The sequence below is a fragment of the Onychomys torridus genome, chromosome 3 (assembly GCF_903995425.1).
Source record: "Onychomys torridus chromosome 3, mOncTor1.1, whole genome shotgun sequence".
Taxonomy (NCBI): Eukaryota; Metazoa; Chordata; class Mammalia; order Rodentia; family Cricetidae; genus Onychomys; species Onychomys torridus.
This window is the reverse complement of record NC_050445.1, coordinates 4259649-4278328: the sequence shown is the minus strand read 5'-3', so window position 1 is coordinate 4278328 and position 18680 is coordinate 4259649. Positions and strand designations below refer to the sequence as shown.

The 18680-nt window shown below is 47.5% G+C and overlaps 1 protein-coding gene across 1 annotated transcript in view; it reads left to right on the top strand.

Moving 5' to 3' along the window:
• The first annotated feature begins 1068 nt into the window (after positions 1–1068).
• Positions 1069–18680, top strand: part of Paxip1 (PAX interacting protein 1) — a 32105-nt gene continuing 14493 nt past the window's right edge. The window contains exons 1-5 of the mRNA XM_036180780.1: positions 1069–1276; positions 3921–4055; positions 8680–8723; positions 10914–10977; positions 18108–18221. Of these exons, the coding sequence (XP_036036673.1) occupies positions 1196–1276; positions 3921–4055; positions 8680–8723; positions 10914–10977; positions 18108–18221 (438 nt within the window). The 5' untranslated portion in view covers positions 1069–1195. The remainder of the gene's footprint in view (positions 1277–3920; positions 4056–8679; positions 8724–10913; positions 10978–18107; positions 18222–18680) is intronic.

Here is an 18680-nt window from a genome sequence, read left to right as displayed (position 1 = left end):
CAAACAAAATGGCCCTGCTCTTTATTCGTTGGAGAAAATTCCAATACTCAATCTGCATGAAGGTCACAGAAAGCAAAAAGCTTAATTAATGAACAGTATCACCGCAGTGATAGGACTTGTCATTCTGTGAAAACCCACAAGTTTCAACTTGACAGTGTTTCCTGTAACTCTGAACAACACATTTAATAAAGACATCTGTGAAGATAATTTTTATGGAGTTTGCTGTCTACCTTTATAAACTAAATTGCACGAGGCTTGGATGGCTCAGCAGTTCAGAACACTTGGTGCTCTAGCATTTCCAAGTTTGTTCCCAGTACCCATACGATAACTCCAGTTCCAGGGGATCTGAAGCCCTCTTCAGACCGCTGTGGGTACCAGGCACAAACATACGTGCTGGGTGTGCCACGTGTGCGTGTGGAGGTCAGACAAGTTGCAGGAGCCGGTACTTGCTTTCCGCCACGTGGGTCCCGGGGATCGTACTCAGCTTGGCGGCAGGTGCTTTTGCCGGCTGAGCCATGTCGTCGTCTCCTACTTTGCTCTCAAGCTGCCTCACTGAGGTTCTGTTCCCGGCCGACTGCTGTAGCAGACGGGAAAGGAGCGGACGAAAAAAAGGGACCCGTTGCCAGGGCCCGCCTGGCCCTAGACATGACCGTGCGCTTCCCAGCAGGAGTGGCGGCGACACAACAAACCCGCACGCTGAGTTCTGCCGGTCACCCTCTGCACCGAGGCCCCGCCCCTTCGCGCATGCGCTGCCGCGTGGCCGCGCGGGGTGACGGGAGCCCCGCCCAGGCCCCGCCTCCTGGCTGGTCCACCGCGACTATGCAGGGGATCCTGACTTTCCGTGTTCTCGGTTCTCGGTCTCTAGAAATTGGCAAGCGCAGGGCTGCCCTGTGCGGTGCGAAATAATACATAGCAATAGCCCTGGGGCCAGGGTCAGCCGTGGAAGAGGAGCTCTTCGGCGCACGGGGGATGGGCAGTCCCACGTGCTCCCCTGCCGGCCGGGTGCGGTGGTACGTGCCTCAGGGCGCGCGCTGCTCCCGCGCTCCGGGCCTCGGGCGGGCGGGGGCGCGGGTCGGAGTGCGGCGGCGGCGGTGGCTGCGGCCCGGGTTGTGCGGCCGAGCAGTTGGCGTCGCTGCGGGCGCTGGGCGCGGCGGGCCGGTGACGCGGGGCCGGGCGCCGCCGCGCCGCCGCGATCATGTCGGAACCGGCGCCCGAAGTTCCGGAGGATTTGTTCCGCGAGGTCAAGTACTACGCGGTGGGCGACATCGACCCGCAGGTACCGCCCGCGCGGGGCCCCTCCGTCGTGCCATCCCCTGTTTCGGCGCGCGCACGCCCTGCAGGACTCCGGGCCGGAGCCGCGGGGCACGCCGGGCCGCGAAGGGCCGCGGGAGGGGCCTCGCGAGCACCGACCCGGTGCGGCCGCCGGCCGAGCATCCTGCGGGGCCCTGCTGAGAGCGTCCCTTGCAGAGGGGCTTGCCCTCTCGGCTCCTGGTTTTCCCAAGGGTGAATTGTACGGTAGGTGTGGAAGGTACCCTACCCACATGGTCACAGTGGTTCGTGCGAGTAACCGTGGGTCTATCCACAGGACACTGCCTGTGGTCGTGGTATCTTCAGCACAGTGTTGTAGACATCTTCCTTTCTAAACTATGCGTGCAGTTGTGTCGCCTTCGGTGACTCGTGACGGGTCCTACGGAAGGAATTGTCTAAGAGCCATTGAGCATGGCCTTCCAGAGCCTCGTACTTGTATCCTAGTAACAGAGGTCCGTTGGGTCTTGGTTGTAGAGACTTCTGGCTGAGCCCAGAGTGATCAGGATGAATGTGTTTATAACTAGCTTTTTCCAGTACTGATCACCCCACTACCACCACCACCTTTCTCTTCTTCACCCTTTCTTATTTTTCATTTCAGGACTTTGGCTCTTACAAGAGACCTGGACCAAATGTCACTTGAAACCAAGAACACACTGAACTGAGCTGTTTGCCCAACTGTGTGTGAAATATGAGTGCTTTAAAAAAAAAAAAAAATCTCCCTGGCGTGCTCTTGTAATCTGAAATAGTGTGTTTTCTAAAAGGTTTAGAGCCAGGGCACCTATTCCTTGAGGCTTGGGATGAAGGTTGAGGAAGCTCACAGGTGGTGAGCTTCCCAGTACAGGCACTGGGCCTGGTACACAGTGTGCTGCAGAAGGGCGTTTCTGAATGCTGCATCTATGAATAGGTGTAGGTGCTGAGTCTCAAGTAAGCAGATGTTGAGCACAATAAGTTGTTTTCTCTGTGTGGAATGTATGTGCTAGGAATTGAAGGCATTTATATATACTTGGCATGTGTTCTGATGGTCACTGGTCAGAGTTACAAGGTGGCTTCTGTGAGACAGAATTAGAAATGTGCAGTTTGGGAAGAAGTTTTGATGTCCTGTGTCTGAAACCTGAGTTTCCACAGTTTGATGGGAAGGGTTCCACTGCAGGGAGTTGAAGAGCTGAATCAGAAAAAAGACGGACAGCAAAGTGAGATTTGTTTCTGGAAATTTGTCATGAAAAGAAAGCAGTGGGACCTGAGGAGGAGAAGGCCAGGGAGGGCTTGCTGTGTGCATGCCCCTGAATGTAATGCAAGGCTGCAGCAGGTGGATGGAGTCCACGTGTCTGAAGGTGCCTAGGGTCCAGGCAGGATGGCTTGTGGCTGGTGACTGTTGATGTTCCATGCCTCAGACACACACTCACTGGGTTGCTTCGGGTCTTAGATGATGGTCAGCAGACTGCCCAAGGCATTGTGCTGCTGTCGGCTCTTCCTGCACTCCCCTGTCAAGTTGCTCTTCTCTGATACCATTCAGCTCCACATGATGAGTCTTTAGCATTTGGCAGCCAGGTGGCTGCCTCCGTGACTCTCAGAACTCCCATCTGTAATAGCTGGTTATGGTCTCTGGAGAGCAGGGTCCTCTCTGGATGTAACCGGAGGTCTCTTGCCAGGTCTCTGTCACATGCGGCCAAAGAATAGTGTGTCCACACTGAATGAAGGCCGGTAGTGCCCCTTCCCTCTCTGCTTCCGATCAGCCCCTCCAGAAGATGCCAGCATTTCTATCTTGGCTTTTCTGGTATGCCTGCACCCTGTCTAGTTACTGTCTGGCTAATTCTACCCCGTTTTCCTCCTGTTGCTACTGACATTTCTTTAGTGACCTGCCTCTCGAAGTTGTGAGAATTGTCACAGTTGTGTCTTAACAAGTCTGTTAAGCCAACCCGTGTATTCCTCTGTTGATGTCCCATCTGTAAGATCTGGTGGTGCCATCTCCCTTTGTGACAGCCTTCCATGACTTAAGGAAAGACTCTTGTGCATAGCACCCAAGACTACACTGTCCATGCTTGGAGCTGAGTTCCCTTGCTGGGCTTAGTGTACATTTTGCCTGATAGGCACCCACAAGTAAGGATTCTCCTGGTAAGTTTCTGCCTCCAAAAACTTCCTCACTGTGGTGGAACTGCCAGTCCTCAGCCTTTGGGCTGGAGACCCGGAGCAGGTACTCTGTAGAACTTAGCAGGTGCTGTTGCGTCCTGGTGTCTGGAGGACAGCAGATGGCTAGGAGCTGGCCACTGCATCTCTATGGACTGTGAATCATCTTGGACTGAGAATCAGGGTTGCTGCATTTTATTGTCCAAAGCATTTCATTGGTTTTATTACTCAAGAAATGGCTTGTCTGTAGGATACAGGGTGTGTTTTTATTAAATTATTATTCTATTATTGCTAATAGTGACTTCTTTGATCAGGAAGGCAATTCAGTTGTTTTGTTTTTAATTTTTCATGACAGGGTTTCTCTGTATACCTCTGGCTGTCCTGGATCTCACTCTGTAGACCAGGCTGGTCTCAAACGCCACCACCACCAGGCTTATTTATTTTAAATTAATTGTGTTGTTTGTTCTGGTTTTTTTTTTTTTTTTTAGGTTATTCGGCTTCTTAAAGCTGGGAAAGCCAAGGAAGTCTCCTACAATGCGTTGGCCTCACACATCATTTCAGAGGATGGGGACAACCCTGAGGTGGGAGAAGCCCGGGAGGTCTTTGACTTGCCTGTTGTAAAGGTCAGTAGAAAGTCGGAGCCTCTGCTTTATGTCATGTGTCTCTCCACAGCAGTGCCTTGCCCTATAGCAGGCTTGGTGCGTGTGGGTCAGTGTTAGGTGGAACGTCATTGGGTGAATGAAGCCTTTGAACTTCAGTCACCTGCCTTAACTTTGGAGCTGGTGGTACCATGACTGCATGGCAGGGTTGCTGTGTAAGTGTTCCTGGTCAATGTGGGCGTACTCACGTACTGTCATTGCCTGCCAACTCTCCAGCCCAGGAAACCTGTCCTAGGAAATGGCTTCGCTGCCTCATCAGATAGGTGTTTTACATTGTAGGAAGACATTTGATTCCAGAAACTTCTGAAAGGCAGCTGTCCTTTCCCTGGTGGTCCTGATCTCTATCTGGATAGCTGAAGGGAGGAGGCCTCTGCCCTGCTAACTGCCTCATCTCCTGTGATGAGGGTTGCTGTATTAGCTGTCCACCTGGTGGCTGTCTAGACTGTTCTTCAGCCTGACCTGTGGGCACTTGTTAGCTTGGCTTTTGTTCACCTGCATACTGCACTGTGGGGACTGGTAGGTCAGGATGCGTGTATGTGATGTGGTACTTTTGTGGTGGCCTTTCACTTCTGTTCCTTGCCTGCTGCCATTACCCCTCTTCATACTGGTCAGTGCTTTACTTTAAGAAGCCAGCAATTCAGTGACCATGGTTCTACAATAGCAGTTAGGAGTGAGGTGACTGAGTCAGATCAGGTGTTGAGGGGTTGGCTGGCTGTTGGATGTGGTACCCTCCCAGCATTTGGGGTCTAGAAAACTTTGCAGGCTTCCAGACTTGACTTTGAAAATGAGCCTGAATGGTGGTCTGCCTCAGGAGTCACAGAGGTTCTTGACCCATATCATCAGGAATCTACCACTTCAGAGGACGATTCATTTGTAGTGGTAAATACAGTGGTCACATCTGTACATGAGCATGTATGCTTGCTCAGCCCACTGTGTCTCTGAAGGTTGGTGCTCAGTGTGGTTCCTGGGCACTTCCCTGTTGCTTCTTGTTAAAGCTTGCCAGATATCTATCTAGCTGTGAGCTGGGGCAGGCTGCTTCGTCAGTTTGCATCTTAACCCACCCTTCCTATGAGCTTGCTGTCTGTTAGTCATTGTGTAGAAAAGTGGTTGTGTATCTCATACAGATTGAGAGGGAAAGGTTTGGCTTACAGACATGTTTTTGGACCTAGGTCACTGTTGCCAGACCAAGTATAGTGATGGATCTTAACACATTTGACCCCGAGACTCCCTTTGTAATAAATCCTTTGTGTTATCCCCCTTAGTCTATGAAATAAAATTCATGTGTAAGATAGCTTAACACATGATTTAATAATCAGAGCTGGGGAGATGAATGACAGATAAATAACAGAGCTTGCTTGCTTGAGGACCTGAGTTCTGATTCCTAGCACCCACGAAAACTATGCATGGCTGTGATATCTGTATCCTCAGTACTAGGGGAGGATGGGGATGGCAATTGCTGGGACTCCCTGACCACCAGCCAATTTCAAGTTCAGCAAGAGACTGTTGCCATGACTAGGGTGGAGAGTGACAGAGTAGGACACCTGATGTTGTGTGCAGGTGCACACATATGCAGCTCTCTCTCATATACAGCACATAGGGCAGTGTTCAGTCTACATGAGGCCCCAGGTTCAATTCTCAGCTCCGAAACAAAAACAAATATAAATTGCTGAAACTGCTGACATGTAAAGGAAAATGGACATTAGGTAAATACTTGGGTACAGCCACCTGATAAAATGTGATAAAATTGCCAGATACCACTGTTTATAGGATCAGTGAGCTATGGCCCGCGGTGCAGGTGGCCTCATCCTGCCAGAGAAGTTTCCAATTAAAAGGTGACATTTCAGAATGGCAATTACAAAGTTGTAGGCTGAGTAGAGCAGCCAGTCCGCTTTTGTCTTGTATCTCTAAGAGCTGCCATGGTAGCTCTGTGGCAGGCTGTGCCTGTCCACTCTACCTGTTTTGACTCGTTCTTGAACAGGTGACTCATGGTAGTATCCCAGTCCACTTGTTACGTGTGGCAGTGCCCATGTTAGCCAGCAACTGTTGTGTTTTGTCACAGGGTGACAGCCAATCTGCAGCTGAGTCTTTGGAGGCACTTCCTGCCTTATCCTGAGCCTGAGCTGAGGCCTGTCCTTGATCTCATGCAGCTGCTGGAATGTGGATTTAGCTGGGGGTGGGGTAGGGGTGGCGGATGGGTGAGGCCTGGTTCTCAGGGGCAGGCAGGTTCTTTGGCTGGTCTTAGTCATTGTTCTGTTGTTACTGTGATTAACACAAGCATTTCACTGGGGGCATGCATACAGTTTCAGAGGTTTAATCCATTATCACCTTGGTGGGGAGCATGGCAACATGCAGGCAGGTGCTAGAGCAGTAGCTGAAATCTACATCCTGATAGGCAAAGAGAGAGTTGGGCCTAACAGACTTTTGAAACCGCAGAGTTGGGCCTAACAGACTTTTGAAACCGCAAAGCCCACCCACTGTGATACACTTCCGCCAATAAGGCCACACCTCCTAATCCTTCTCAAAAGTGCCACTCCCTGATGACTAAACATTCAAATATATGAGTTTATAGGGGTCATTCTTAATTCAAACCACCATAACCTGGATACTGACTTTTTAAATTATTATTTTATTTTATTTGTATGAGTGTCTTGTGTGCATTTGTTTCTGTGTACCATGTATGTGCCTGGTTCTTGTGGAGGCCAGATTAGGGTATTGAATTCCCTGGAACTGGAATTATAGATGATTGTGAGGCACTAAATGGGTGCTAGAAATCAAACCTGGATCTTGTGGAAGAGCAGCCAGTGCTCAAAATAGCTGAGCCATCTCTAACCTGTTTCCATTCTGCTTTACCAGTGGGCCTAGCTTTACATTACTCTGGTGCCTGGAGAGGTGGCCCTCCTCCACTTGGAATGGACTTGGAAGTGTTGTTTAAGTTGAGGAACCCTACTCAGCCTTTGTGAAGGCTCTCTAGGGCTGTGAAGCTGGTTGGATGTAATGGAAAGGGCTACATTTCCAAACTGGTGCTTTCTAAAGCTGCCTGAGAGCACTTTGGGGTTCCCATGGCTCCTTCCCACTGGAAGGAAGAAAAGTGCCACCATTGTTGTCCAGGCCAAACTTCACAGTCCATTGCAGCAGGCTGTGACAGCCTTCTGGGTGCAGACTGCATCAACAGCTGGCAGTACTGTTTGAGGGAATGCTACTGTAAGCTCAATTGTAGCTCCACAGGGCCTCATGCCTTCTGGGGGTCCCTGTTGGGAAGAAAGTTTGGCCATTAGAAGGCATTCTGAATTCAGAAGAGTCAGCCACAAAGCTTGTTTTGGGTTTTTTGTTTGTTTGTTTTGTTTTGCTTTGTTTTTTCCAAAAATGACTTTGGTATGTGGTCTATCTAGGCCTTGTGCTCCTACCCTGCCACATTTATTGCAAGGGTATACAGGTTTGTGCCACCATGTCTGGTCCAGTACAGGTTATTGATGTTGAGTCAGTATCTAGATTTCATTGTAATTGATCAAGATTATCAGAAAGTAGGGAGCAGTGTTGGTTATAGCAAGGAAATGGTAAGGGCTTTTTGCCAGAGCACCATACATACTATCCAGTAAGTCAGCTCATGCCTCTGGTGAAATTATCCCAGTCACAGCCACTCTTCATTTTGTACAATCTACTCTTCTTGTCATAGAGAACAGGCTTTAGCCAGGCATGGCGGGGCCGGCCTGAAATTCTAGTATGGCCACAGATTTAAGGCCAGCCTTGGGTACATATCAAGTTTGAGTCCAGCCTGGGGTTCATGAGACCCTATTTCAAGCTAAAGGAGGAGGAGGAGGAGGAGGAGGAGGAGGAGGAGGAGGAGGAGGAGGGGAAAGAAGAAGAAGAAGAAGAAGAAGAAGAAGAAGAAGAAGAAGAAGAAGAAGAAGAAGAAGAAAGAGAGAGAGAATATACGTGTCACTTGAAAATGCTATGTAGGACACACTCTGGGTCTCAAGGCAGTAAGATAGACTTGATCGTAGTGTCTGCCTTGCTGATCGGCATGAAAGGAGACCGCATTCTTCCTGTTCAGTGTCTGCCCAGAGTCTTGCACCATCTCTGCACAGATCTGGAATGTAGTTTGCTGACTACGGTGCTGTCTCAGTAATGAGCTATTGAGTATATGTGTTGTGTTTGTCCAAGCATCTGGAAGTGAGCTGGCTGACAGGGGGTCATTGTTAGACTTTCAGATTGTTCTTTCTTGAAATAGAGTTATTAGAATAGTAACAGTTGGTCTAATTTTTAAAATTGAATTAGAAATATAAGTTGAGCTAATTTTCCAAGAATACAAAGTACCCAGAAGGTAGCTGTTAGTTCACCTTGTAATGAATACAAGTTTGGAATTCATAAGATTAGAAGACTTTTCTCAAAAAAAAAAAAAAAAAAGGTATGCAAATATTGTGTATCCTTGGTTTTAAATAGAACCAAAATATTGTGAATTTAGTCTGTTCCCTGACTGGGCTGAGCTGGTGGGTGAGGTGGGCAGCAGTAAGCAACTACTGGTGAAGTCACCTCATTTGGTCACAGATTGTGAATGGTTTTTGATTTGTGTCATTCTTTTCTTTTTCAGCCTTCCTGGGTGACTCTGTCCGTGCAGTGTGGTGCTCTCCTGCCGTATCCTTTCCTACATCGAGATGGGGGCATAGCTGCAGGTTTAAGATGCATTGAGTCAGTGGGCTCATGAGTGGGACCAGCCGTTTCCTCTGCACCTCTGTCCCTGCTCTTTCCTTTCCTGTATGAAATGGTATTTGCCTGGTCCTCGTCATTACTTGCATCAAAAAGTGACCAGCAGTTGTGGCGAGGACCCAGAGTTCTAGCTCTTTTCAGTCTTATGATGTCTATGTAGATAAAAAATAGTTTTAGAATTCCAAGTTAGGTGAGAAAGACATGAATGACTTGTAGAGAACACGAGAAGGTTTGATAAGTATTCATCTTTTAGTTAGTTAGATTCTATGTCAGGTTTATCACTCCTCCACTCAGCCCTTGCTTTGGATGTGAAAATAGAGTGGTGATGATCTTATTCTGGGTCTTGTAAGGAGGTGTGGGGCGGGGGGGGGGGGGGGGGGGGTGGCTTGCAGCTCAGTTGATAAAGGACTATACCTTAATTTTAGGTCCTGGGCTCAGTCCCTAGCATTGCATGAGTTGGGCATGTTGGTACATGCCCATAATCCCAGCACACAGGAGGTGGAGGCAAGAGGATCAATAGTTGAAGGTTATCCTTGGCTTCAGAAGAGAGTTTCAGGCTAGCCTCAGTAAATGAGACCCTGTCTCAGAACCAGAAGCAAACACTCTACCCTGGGCAGCTTCCTCGCCACGTGTGTCAGCCATGGCATAGTCTCCCTCCTGACTGCCAGCATCCTGTCTTGGGTTCCACCTGGAATACTCCACCATTTCTTTTTCCTCCTGGTTCTGGTTTATTGTCGGGATAAAGCTTCACTGGAGAGGCAGTCCAAGCAGAACTTGACGTTGGAAATCATTTCTGCCACCTAGGAACCACACTAAAGTTCAGGCTGGTCACTTGGGGAAGGACACCATCATCAAGGTGCTTGTCTTACAGCTGTACCACACAGCTGTTTTGAATGTATATACTCAGGGCTGAGCAGAGAAACTCAACTGAGCACTACCAAGGGCCTCAGATGCTCAAGCCTTCCTCAGCAACTCTTCTTGGAGGATGCAGTTCTGGCTCAGAAATTCTCATTCTTCATCCAGAATCCAAAGAGTGAAGGGTTCTTTGTTGTTTTATATCTTTATAAGCACAGGTTTCGAACAGACAGACCAACCAACCCCAGGAAAGTGGAGCTTTCTGAGATGGAGTCAAGTGTCTTATCCATGATGTCTTTTCTGGACCTTTTCTCTGCACCAGTCTTCCTGAGGAAGGTTATTTGACCTCTTGTTTGTCTGTCCATAAAGAAACTAACGCACTAGAATGAAGGCCCAAGTTTGGCTGATGGTCACCTTGAGATTTGTTGGTGTCTTCTCCCATCTTTAGAAGGAGAGAAGTCCTGAAGTTAGGTGGCAGAGTGGAAAGGCCTTGGCTAATAGATCAGAGTGCTCTGTGCCCGAGTCTCCATTTATTATGGGCAGGGATGGCCCACATTTAGGATTTTCCGTATATCCGTAAGGGAGGTCTAAACAGCAATTAGTCTGTTCATAGCCCACCTATGTCAGTGGGTCCTTTCCACCGGTTTTGAACTCTGGACACTCCATTTTGTTGAAGACTCTGTCTCCAGGAGATCTTTTCTCTCAGTGCTCGAAGCACAGCAGATCTCCGAAGAAACTCAGAAGAATGGGTCAATCAGCCTTAGAACTGGGGATGGTCTTGGGGATGGTCTTTCTGTTTTAGGGATTCTAGGGCCCTGAGTTGTCCTGCTTGAGTTCAGAGCCCACAGGCTCTTGTAGGAAGGAGCCCTGTGTGGGATAAGCACAGCCTGGGTGCTGCACTGTGACATCCTCTGCACATTGCTTTTTAGGGTGTGTGTGTGTCTATTCGTTTATCTACATTGTGTATAGTTAGGTAACAGTTGGGAATCAGGAAGTTTCCAGTGAACCCACTGTGTCCGTCTTAGTGATGGCATGAGTAGAGAATTGGATTTTGTGATGTCCTTTACTGAAACTTGCTTGCTTCCTTTCATGCTTTACTCCCATCTGCTCTGCAGTCTGGTCATCTTGAGCCTGTGTCACTTTTGAATGCTCCAAGCGGGAGGGAGGTGGCGGAGCCCGCCCTGGCGGGCCGGCAGGCCTCATGTTAGTGGAGTTCCCTTGTGCTCGTCTTACTTCATTGCAATCTTAATAACTGTCCCACAGAGTCAATGGTTTCTCTCCAGAGTCCTGTCAGATTTTTTTTGGACTCACTGCCTGCCTTTCTCAGGTAAGCATGGTTATTATCTGTGACGGTTCTGAGCGCTCATGCGCTTGGACCTGTGACCTGTTTGTTAACCAGTTCCCTAGAATTCTTGTGCTAAACGGACTATATTTGATAATCAACTTCTAGCACACTTACCATTGTCTAACGATACAATATACAAACATATGTAATTTAAAGAAATACAGATATTTAAAACTTGAATATGAAAAATAACTAATTGAAATTAGAAGATGACAAAATTCACTCAGCTTTGTAGTCTTAGGGATTTTCATGTAGATGAACTGAAAGAAAAAGCTAACACCTTAGCAGATGATTCTAAGGAGTGGATTCAGCTTATATTAGCTCATCAAGCCATTTGCTATAGTTTTTAGTCAGATGAACATTTTAATAATGAGATAAGAATTTTTGCTTAATTATATTTGTAATGATGCATTTAGTCCTAGTGAGGATGCAGGGGACATACTGCTCACTGTGGGCAAAGTCAGTGTAAGGTTTAACATTATCAAGAACTGTATAATACTCCCAGTGTTGAGAAGCTTGGAAATGAGGATGGCCATGCACATGTTATCTATGGGAGGGCAGTCAGAAACAGGCAGCTAGAGGGAGGTGCTTAAGAACCCTATCTCATACACTTACACAATAATTTAGGTAATTGATGTTTTATAGAAGTGTGTAAAGTTGGGTCATGGTATTAGTGGAAAAATTTAATATAACAGATGCACAGCATTATGGCAACCAGGGAAAACAGGAAATGGAGGAACTGAATGTTGATGGTGGTGAATTTTGGGTCCTGAGAGAGGTGGGTATTGTTTTAAAGTACATCCTTAGTAGTTGTGTCCTGTTATAACCACAGCAGTCACAAAATCAAGGCTATACTCTTTAAAAAGTGTGCCCAAATTAGGGACTTAGGTGGGAGATGGTGCAGTTCACAGCGGGCCCACTGTCTGTGTCCTTGGGTGCTTGTGATGGCAGGTCTTAGGGGCTGGCCTGTCGTCCCTCTCTTCAGGCCTCTGAGAAAAGAGCAGAGCGGGGTGCTTGTGAACTGGGGAGGCCTTGGCCTTTTTCTCCTCTTCCCTCAGCCTTGCCCAGGCAGGTTGGGAACCAGGGCGTGTTGGGTTACCATTGTTAGGTTGTTGGCTAGACTTAACCTTTAACACATGATGTTGCCAGTCTGAGTGACCCCTCCTTTGTCCAGGCAATGAGTAAGTAAGTTTCTCTGGAGTTCCTTGTTCTTTTCTGTTGTATAAATTCTAGAAATTCTGTGGAATTATAGAGGCTTCTTTGTGTTCTGCTGCATCAGTTTGATGCAGATCATTAAAGTCACTCCTTTATTTCTTTGCACAGGAATCTGTTGAGATTTGTTTTTTGTTTTTTGTTTTTTTTACTTTATTTTTTAGTGCTCCCCCCTCCTACATCTGTATATGTGTATATTTACATGAGGATAGTCTTAAATTTTGGTTAATGTACAAACTTGTAAATGCTGGGGGTTCTGGGTATATGCGGCTTCTTTTATTTTCTGTACAGCCAGTGTGTTTTCCGGATTTATGCTCAACATCAGACAAAGTGAGGCCATATTACCATGTCTCCATCTCTACAGAGCACCATGTGCTTCTTCTCACTTCCCTACTCTGACATCCGCCGGGCTTCTGGGTTCTGTAGGCATTGCCTCTGCTAGACTCTGAGAAAGGGAAAGGCCGGGTTGAGTTGAGGTGGGAGGACAGAGATGTGAGGTCCAGTGGATTTGACTCTGGGAAACAAGAAAACCAAAAGTATGCTAATGTAAGATGATTACAGGTCTTCTTTGTGGGGAGGGTTGCAGGTTTCAAGACAAGTTTCTCTGTGTAGCCCTGGCTGTCCTGGAACTCACTCAGCAGACCAGGCTGGCCTTGAACTCAGAGATTCACCTGCCTCTGCCTCCCAAGTGCTGGGATAAAGGTGTGTGCTGCCGCTGCTTGGCTGATTAAAGGGTTTTAAGTGAGCTAATTAGATATTATTAAATATTAACCTGAGTTGAGTGTGAGAAAACATTTTAGTCTTAGACTAGTAGTTAACGTATAACAATAGTAGTAGTAGATGTAATAAGTGGCATTTAACGTCTAAAATGGGTTTGTAGCACACATGCCATGCTTTGTTTGAAAGGTGAAGACAGGTCCAGGTGTGACTGTGCTTTAGAAAGGAGGGTATTAGTTTGGCTTAGAGGGGAGGCCCACACACTTTGACAGAGTGTGACCTGAGAGGGCCTGGAGTGGAGCAGATTGAAGGAAGATGGGGCTGGGTCCAGAAGGCCTTTAAGCCATGTTGGTTTGCTTGGTGCTGGGGGAACGCAGGGCTAGGTGGCCAAGGGAGTCAGGGAAGACTGAGATAGCTCCTTGAGTTTGGGCTTGGGAAAGAAGCCCTTTCTGTTTTAGCTACATAGTTAATTTTGGGTTATAAACATTTATATTAGAAACTTTGGAAAATGAGATTAAAGCGGCAGATCAGTACTAGGAAATTTTGTTTGGGAGCTGTGGGAATGATGGGGGTCAGATGGACATTAGAATTTTACACCTGTGGAGAACAGAGATGAAGACTGGGAGCTGAGTTCACAGATGCAGCAGGGGCCTGAGAGACCCTTGGGTAGGGCATGTAGTTACAGGGATTGAAGGTACTCGGAAAGGGTATTGGACAGGCAAGGTGCTGGTTAGGAACAGTCGGAAGAGTGAATTGGTTGTTACTGTTTTTGTTTGTATTCCTAGGATTGCTTTCTGGGCAACGGATCAGCATGAATCTGTAATGGTGGTTGTGTGTGCTCCTTTGGTCTAGTTCTGTGGCCCAGTATCAGGAGAGAAAAGATGGCAAGGTTAATAAGCCAAGGCCCTGAAGCTCAGGAGCTACACAGGCCTCTAAGTGGTCTTGGGATCTGGGCTGTGGACACCTAGGGTGGTCAGCCTGGGGAATGGGGAGGATACCCATGGAAAGTAATGAGGTGAGGGGCTGTGGCCAGAGCATGCCTGTCCAGACACTGAGAGGTGGGTGTGTCATTTGTGGGGCTCTGGAGGCAGATTTTTTTCTGGGGACCAATCTCCATTCTCAAAGTCATGACAGGATCACACATCCTTTAGCAAGTTCATTGAGTAGGAAAAACCAAATTCAGAAGCAGTAGATCTTTGTGGATCTCTTAGTGCATATCTGTCACACTAGTCACTTACTGAACTTAGTTGAAAACCCCAGTGTGTTTTCACTGGGAGGTAATAGCACTTTTTGTTTTGTTCTCTCTCTGTAGTCCTGGAATTTGCTGTATACATCAGGCTGGCCTTGAACTCTCAGACAGTCCAACACTACTCTGACACAAACACTTGTTTAAGAAAGGGAGGAACCCTGCAGCTATCAGCTTACAGTGTTCACTGAGAACACTTAATATTTTATGGTTGCTAAAAAATGTTAACAAATATGTACAGAGTGAAGCTCAGGGACGTGGGGTACACATTAATTACAGTATAACTTGTCCCTCAGGAAACGAACAGGCTGCACACAGCCAGACACATGGAAGAATGCAGTGTGCTGTAACAGGTGAGGCAGCACAAGGCACTGTCCTCATGGTTAGGCTCTGCTCTGCATGCAGACTGCCACAAGGCTTGGCACGCCTTCAGCAATGCTGGATGAGCCCATGCACACACACTCAGGCATGGCCATCTGAGCGAGGCCTGCTCGATTCCCAGGTCTCTGCCTTTTCTTGTTGGGGTGTTGGAGAAGAGCTAGTATTCCTCTCTGACGTCTTCTAGGGAGAGATGGGGAAGGGGCTCCTGCCTGCAGAAACCATCTCCTTGGTGCTGATACTACTATAGGCAGAGAGCTCTGTAGTGTGCTGGGTAGGTCTTGGAGAGGAAGTCAGGAGCCTGATGGAGAGTCTGGCCAGGTGTGATCGAGATTGAGAAGGCTGCAAGTGGATATCTGTACGGTTCCCTGTCAATCACATTTCTTGACTGTACTGGGCCCTGTGAGAGGTAGCAGATCAGCTTAGGGCTTACATCATATGGGGACCTCAGTGTTTAGTAAGGAGTGTTAGCTGGCTGAGGAGGGGAGCATGGAAGTTGGAGTCATGGATCTTCCTCCTTGTGTGTGGGGACCAGAAGGAGGGCACGCGTGCTCTCTTTCTCTCTCTCTTTAACTGTTTAAGTTTTCTGAGTAGCTAAGTGTGGTTTGAATGGGAATGACTTTTGTAGGCTCATGTTTGAACATTTGGTTCTCAGCTGGTGGAACTGTTTGGGGAGGATTAGGAGGTGTGTCCTTTTTTGGAGGAGATGTGTGACTGGGGATGGGCTTTGAGGTTTCAGGAGCCCATACCAGGTCCAGTCTCTCTCTGCCTTGTGCTTGTGGATCAGATGTGAGCTCTCGGCTACTGCTTTAGCGCCATGCCTGCCTGCCTGCTGCCTTGATCATGGTGTCTCTTCATAGCAGAAAAGTAAGACACTAAAAATGGCCTTGAATTTCTGTCTCCATTTCCCAGATGTGGGAGTTGTAGGCATGCACCACCATGCCTACCTGAGAGGAGTGCCAGTTGGTAGTATGGGGGAGCAAGTCTTTGGGAGTCAGGGAATTCTACATTGTGAGGGCAATGGGACAAGAAAGCAGATTGTTGGAGTGTGGTGCGTGCTCAGACTTCCGCTGGCTTGCCAGGGGTTCAGAGGAGTGATAACAGGAGCAGGGCTTGGCACATAGGTGGTCTAGTGTGTTGACAATGGCATTTAGGTGTGGTTGGCACAGGAGCCAGGCAGGCCAAGCTGCCGTGGTGCCATGCTGGAGAGCTGGGATTCAGCCTGACACTGGGAGGAGGCAGTAGAGCATTGGAGCCAACATGACTCAGAAAGATGCCTCTTAAAAAAGAAAAGCATTTTTCTCCGTTTAAAGAGATTGCTTTTGAAAATTTGGAGATTACAGAAAAGTGTAAAAGTGGAAATAAAAGTACCCCCCATTTCCTTTGGGCAGGAGGTGACAGTCGCTGGTGTGTAGGTGTGGAGTCTAGTCTCACGGCTGCAGAGGTCTGAGCTGCTATGGGTGTTTGCAGTACCTCAGTTTCAGTGTGCTCTGAGTTGATGGGCTGGTTGTCAGAGAGAGTGATCCAGCCCTCCTGCATGCACACCTGCCTGGTGTTCTTTTCTTAGTAGCATAATACGCCCTGCCTAGTGAGGTGTGTGCTTGGGGCAGGATGTGCACACTGAAGGTCAGTTACTGTAGCTGGTAAAGAAGCCGGTTCTTGCCGGTTGGTGGTGGTGCACGCCTGTGATCCCAGCACTTGGGTGGCAGAAGCAGGTGGATCTCTCTGAGTTCGAGGCCAACCTGGTCTACAAAGTGAATTCCAGGACAAGCTCCAAAGGTACAGAGAAACCCTGTCTCGAAAAAAACCAAAAAAAAAAAAAAAAAAAAAAGCAGCCGGTTCTTTCCGACATGGCCACTCAAGTGGTAAAGCTGCACCTAGATTAGGTTTTCTCACTCATTTTAAGTAAAGATTGCATGGTGAGTCACTGGATCAGTCTTTTGTCAGATAATTACACCTCATTCTGCAGGTGCTGCGGGAACCCACTACTAGAATAGCGTGGTCAGGTACTGATTGAAAATGACTTTAGGAAGCTCCCATGTAGTCAGAGTAGTGTGGAAGACAGAATAGTTTCTAAGTGGCTGGCTGTCCATCCCATGGGGTCACTGCTGGCGTTAAGAAGTCAGCTGTTCATCAGTCCTGTAAGCAAATGTAGAGACAAACCCAGGTGTCATTAACACCCATAGTCTGCATTTATAATACCTTTATCCAGAGAAGGTTCCTGTGCCTATGTGATTCTCTTAAGGTGAATGTGAGTTACATTTCTTAAGTGTTTCTTTTGCCTTTCAGACTAAATTTGATCCTTTAAAAGTTAGTTTGTGCTTTCCCAGAGGTCCTGCCTCAGAGGAGCAGCTGGCATTGTGTGTAGAGATGGACCTGGGCTGACACACTGGGGTGTCAGGTGCCAGTGTTCATAGTTCCCAAATGTCCCTGGGGTTGATGGCAACTTCTGTGTGCCACGGTTGTAGTCAGGTTAGTCTGAGAAGCATGTGACAGTTTCTGCACATAGAGGACAGGCAGTGGCCGCAGGGTGGAGTTCTCTGAAGTGTCAGGACTGTGGCTTCTGTGCCTGCCTCAGGCTTCTCCATGGATGTTTGTTTTCTCTTTGGCTTCCCACCCACTGTATTTTTATCTTGTAATTTTATACTTGTCATAATGAGTATTTGGTAACTAATTCTGAAGGAATTCTTTGTAACTGTGGTTTAAAAGTTTTATGATTAATTTTTTGGGGGAGGGTCAGGTGTCAAAGGACAGTTTTGTGAAGTTGATTCTCTTGCTTTTTTGTGGGTTCCTGGGATTGAACTTGGGTCATCGGGCTCGCATGACAAGTGCTTTACCCAGGAAGCCATCTTACTGGCCTCTAAAAATATAATTTTGATGTTTGAACATTTTCAGAAATGATGGAAAATGGAATCTTTCTTTTTAGGTTTTTTTTTTTTTTTTTTATCTTTTTTTTTATTGACCAAAATCCTCTATTCAGCCTTTGGGGTGTAGATGGAATTTTAAAAAGATTTATTTGCTTTTATTTTATATATGGGTGTTTTGCCTGCATGTATGTGTGTGTCTGCACCACATGTGTGCAATGCCCAGGGATCCCAGAAGTGTGTTGGATTTCCTGGAACTGGAATTACAGATGGTAGTGAGCTGCCATGTGGGTGCTGGGAATTGAACCCTGGTCCACTGGAAGAACAGTCATTGTACTTAATTAGTGAGCCATATCACCAGCCATGGATGGCCATTTTTAAAAATTTTTAAAAATCATTTTGTGATGTTTGGGATCTAGACCAAGGCCTTGTATATGTAAGGCAAGCTCTACCACCCAGCTGCTTCCCCAGCCTAGGATGGTACTAAGTTTTGCTGAGTTGGTGACATGGCAAAAGGCTTCTTACTGTGGAGCTGCTGGGAGTGGTGGCTTTGGGAGAGAGCATCCTTTGGCCAGCTGACTGAGGGAGCCCACGCACTGCTGAACGAACGCATTGTGTGGACGCCGCCGTGCAGTGAAGTGGAAGTGGAAAAGTGGTGGAGTGTGTGGTGAAGTCATGTTTCTCATTTTCTGCAGGTGTCGTCTGAGGACAGAAGTGCCCTGTGGGCATTGATTACTTTCCACGGGGGCAATTGCCAGCTGAACCTCAACAAGAAGTGCACACATTTGATTGTTCCAGAGCCAAAGGGGGTAAGCACCATCCTCTTATGTTACACACACACACACACACACACACACACACACACACACACACACACATCAAAAGTGTTTTTAAAGACACTCTTTGCATTGACTAGATTCTGTTTGCAAAAGTTGCTTATATCAGTTTCTGCCATAAAAGATGTGAGATTATAAGTTACGAGTTTAAGAGGAAGTACATAAATAGGGTGGGTTTGTCAAGTATTAAGTCTTTGAATTTCAGCCTGTAGTATTTATTTACTTACTCATTGATTATCTGGAGGCTGGAGAGATGGTTCAACAAGCACACTTGGGGTTCTTCCAGAGAACCTGGGTTTGGGTGTTGGGTTCCCACAGCACGTTGGGCAGTCAGCAGGAGATGGGCAGATTCCTACCTTCTGGTGTTGATGCTGATACTGCATAGTCTGCTCTGGGCCGTGGTGAGTGCTTGCCTCACGTGCTTGAGGCCCT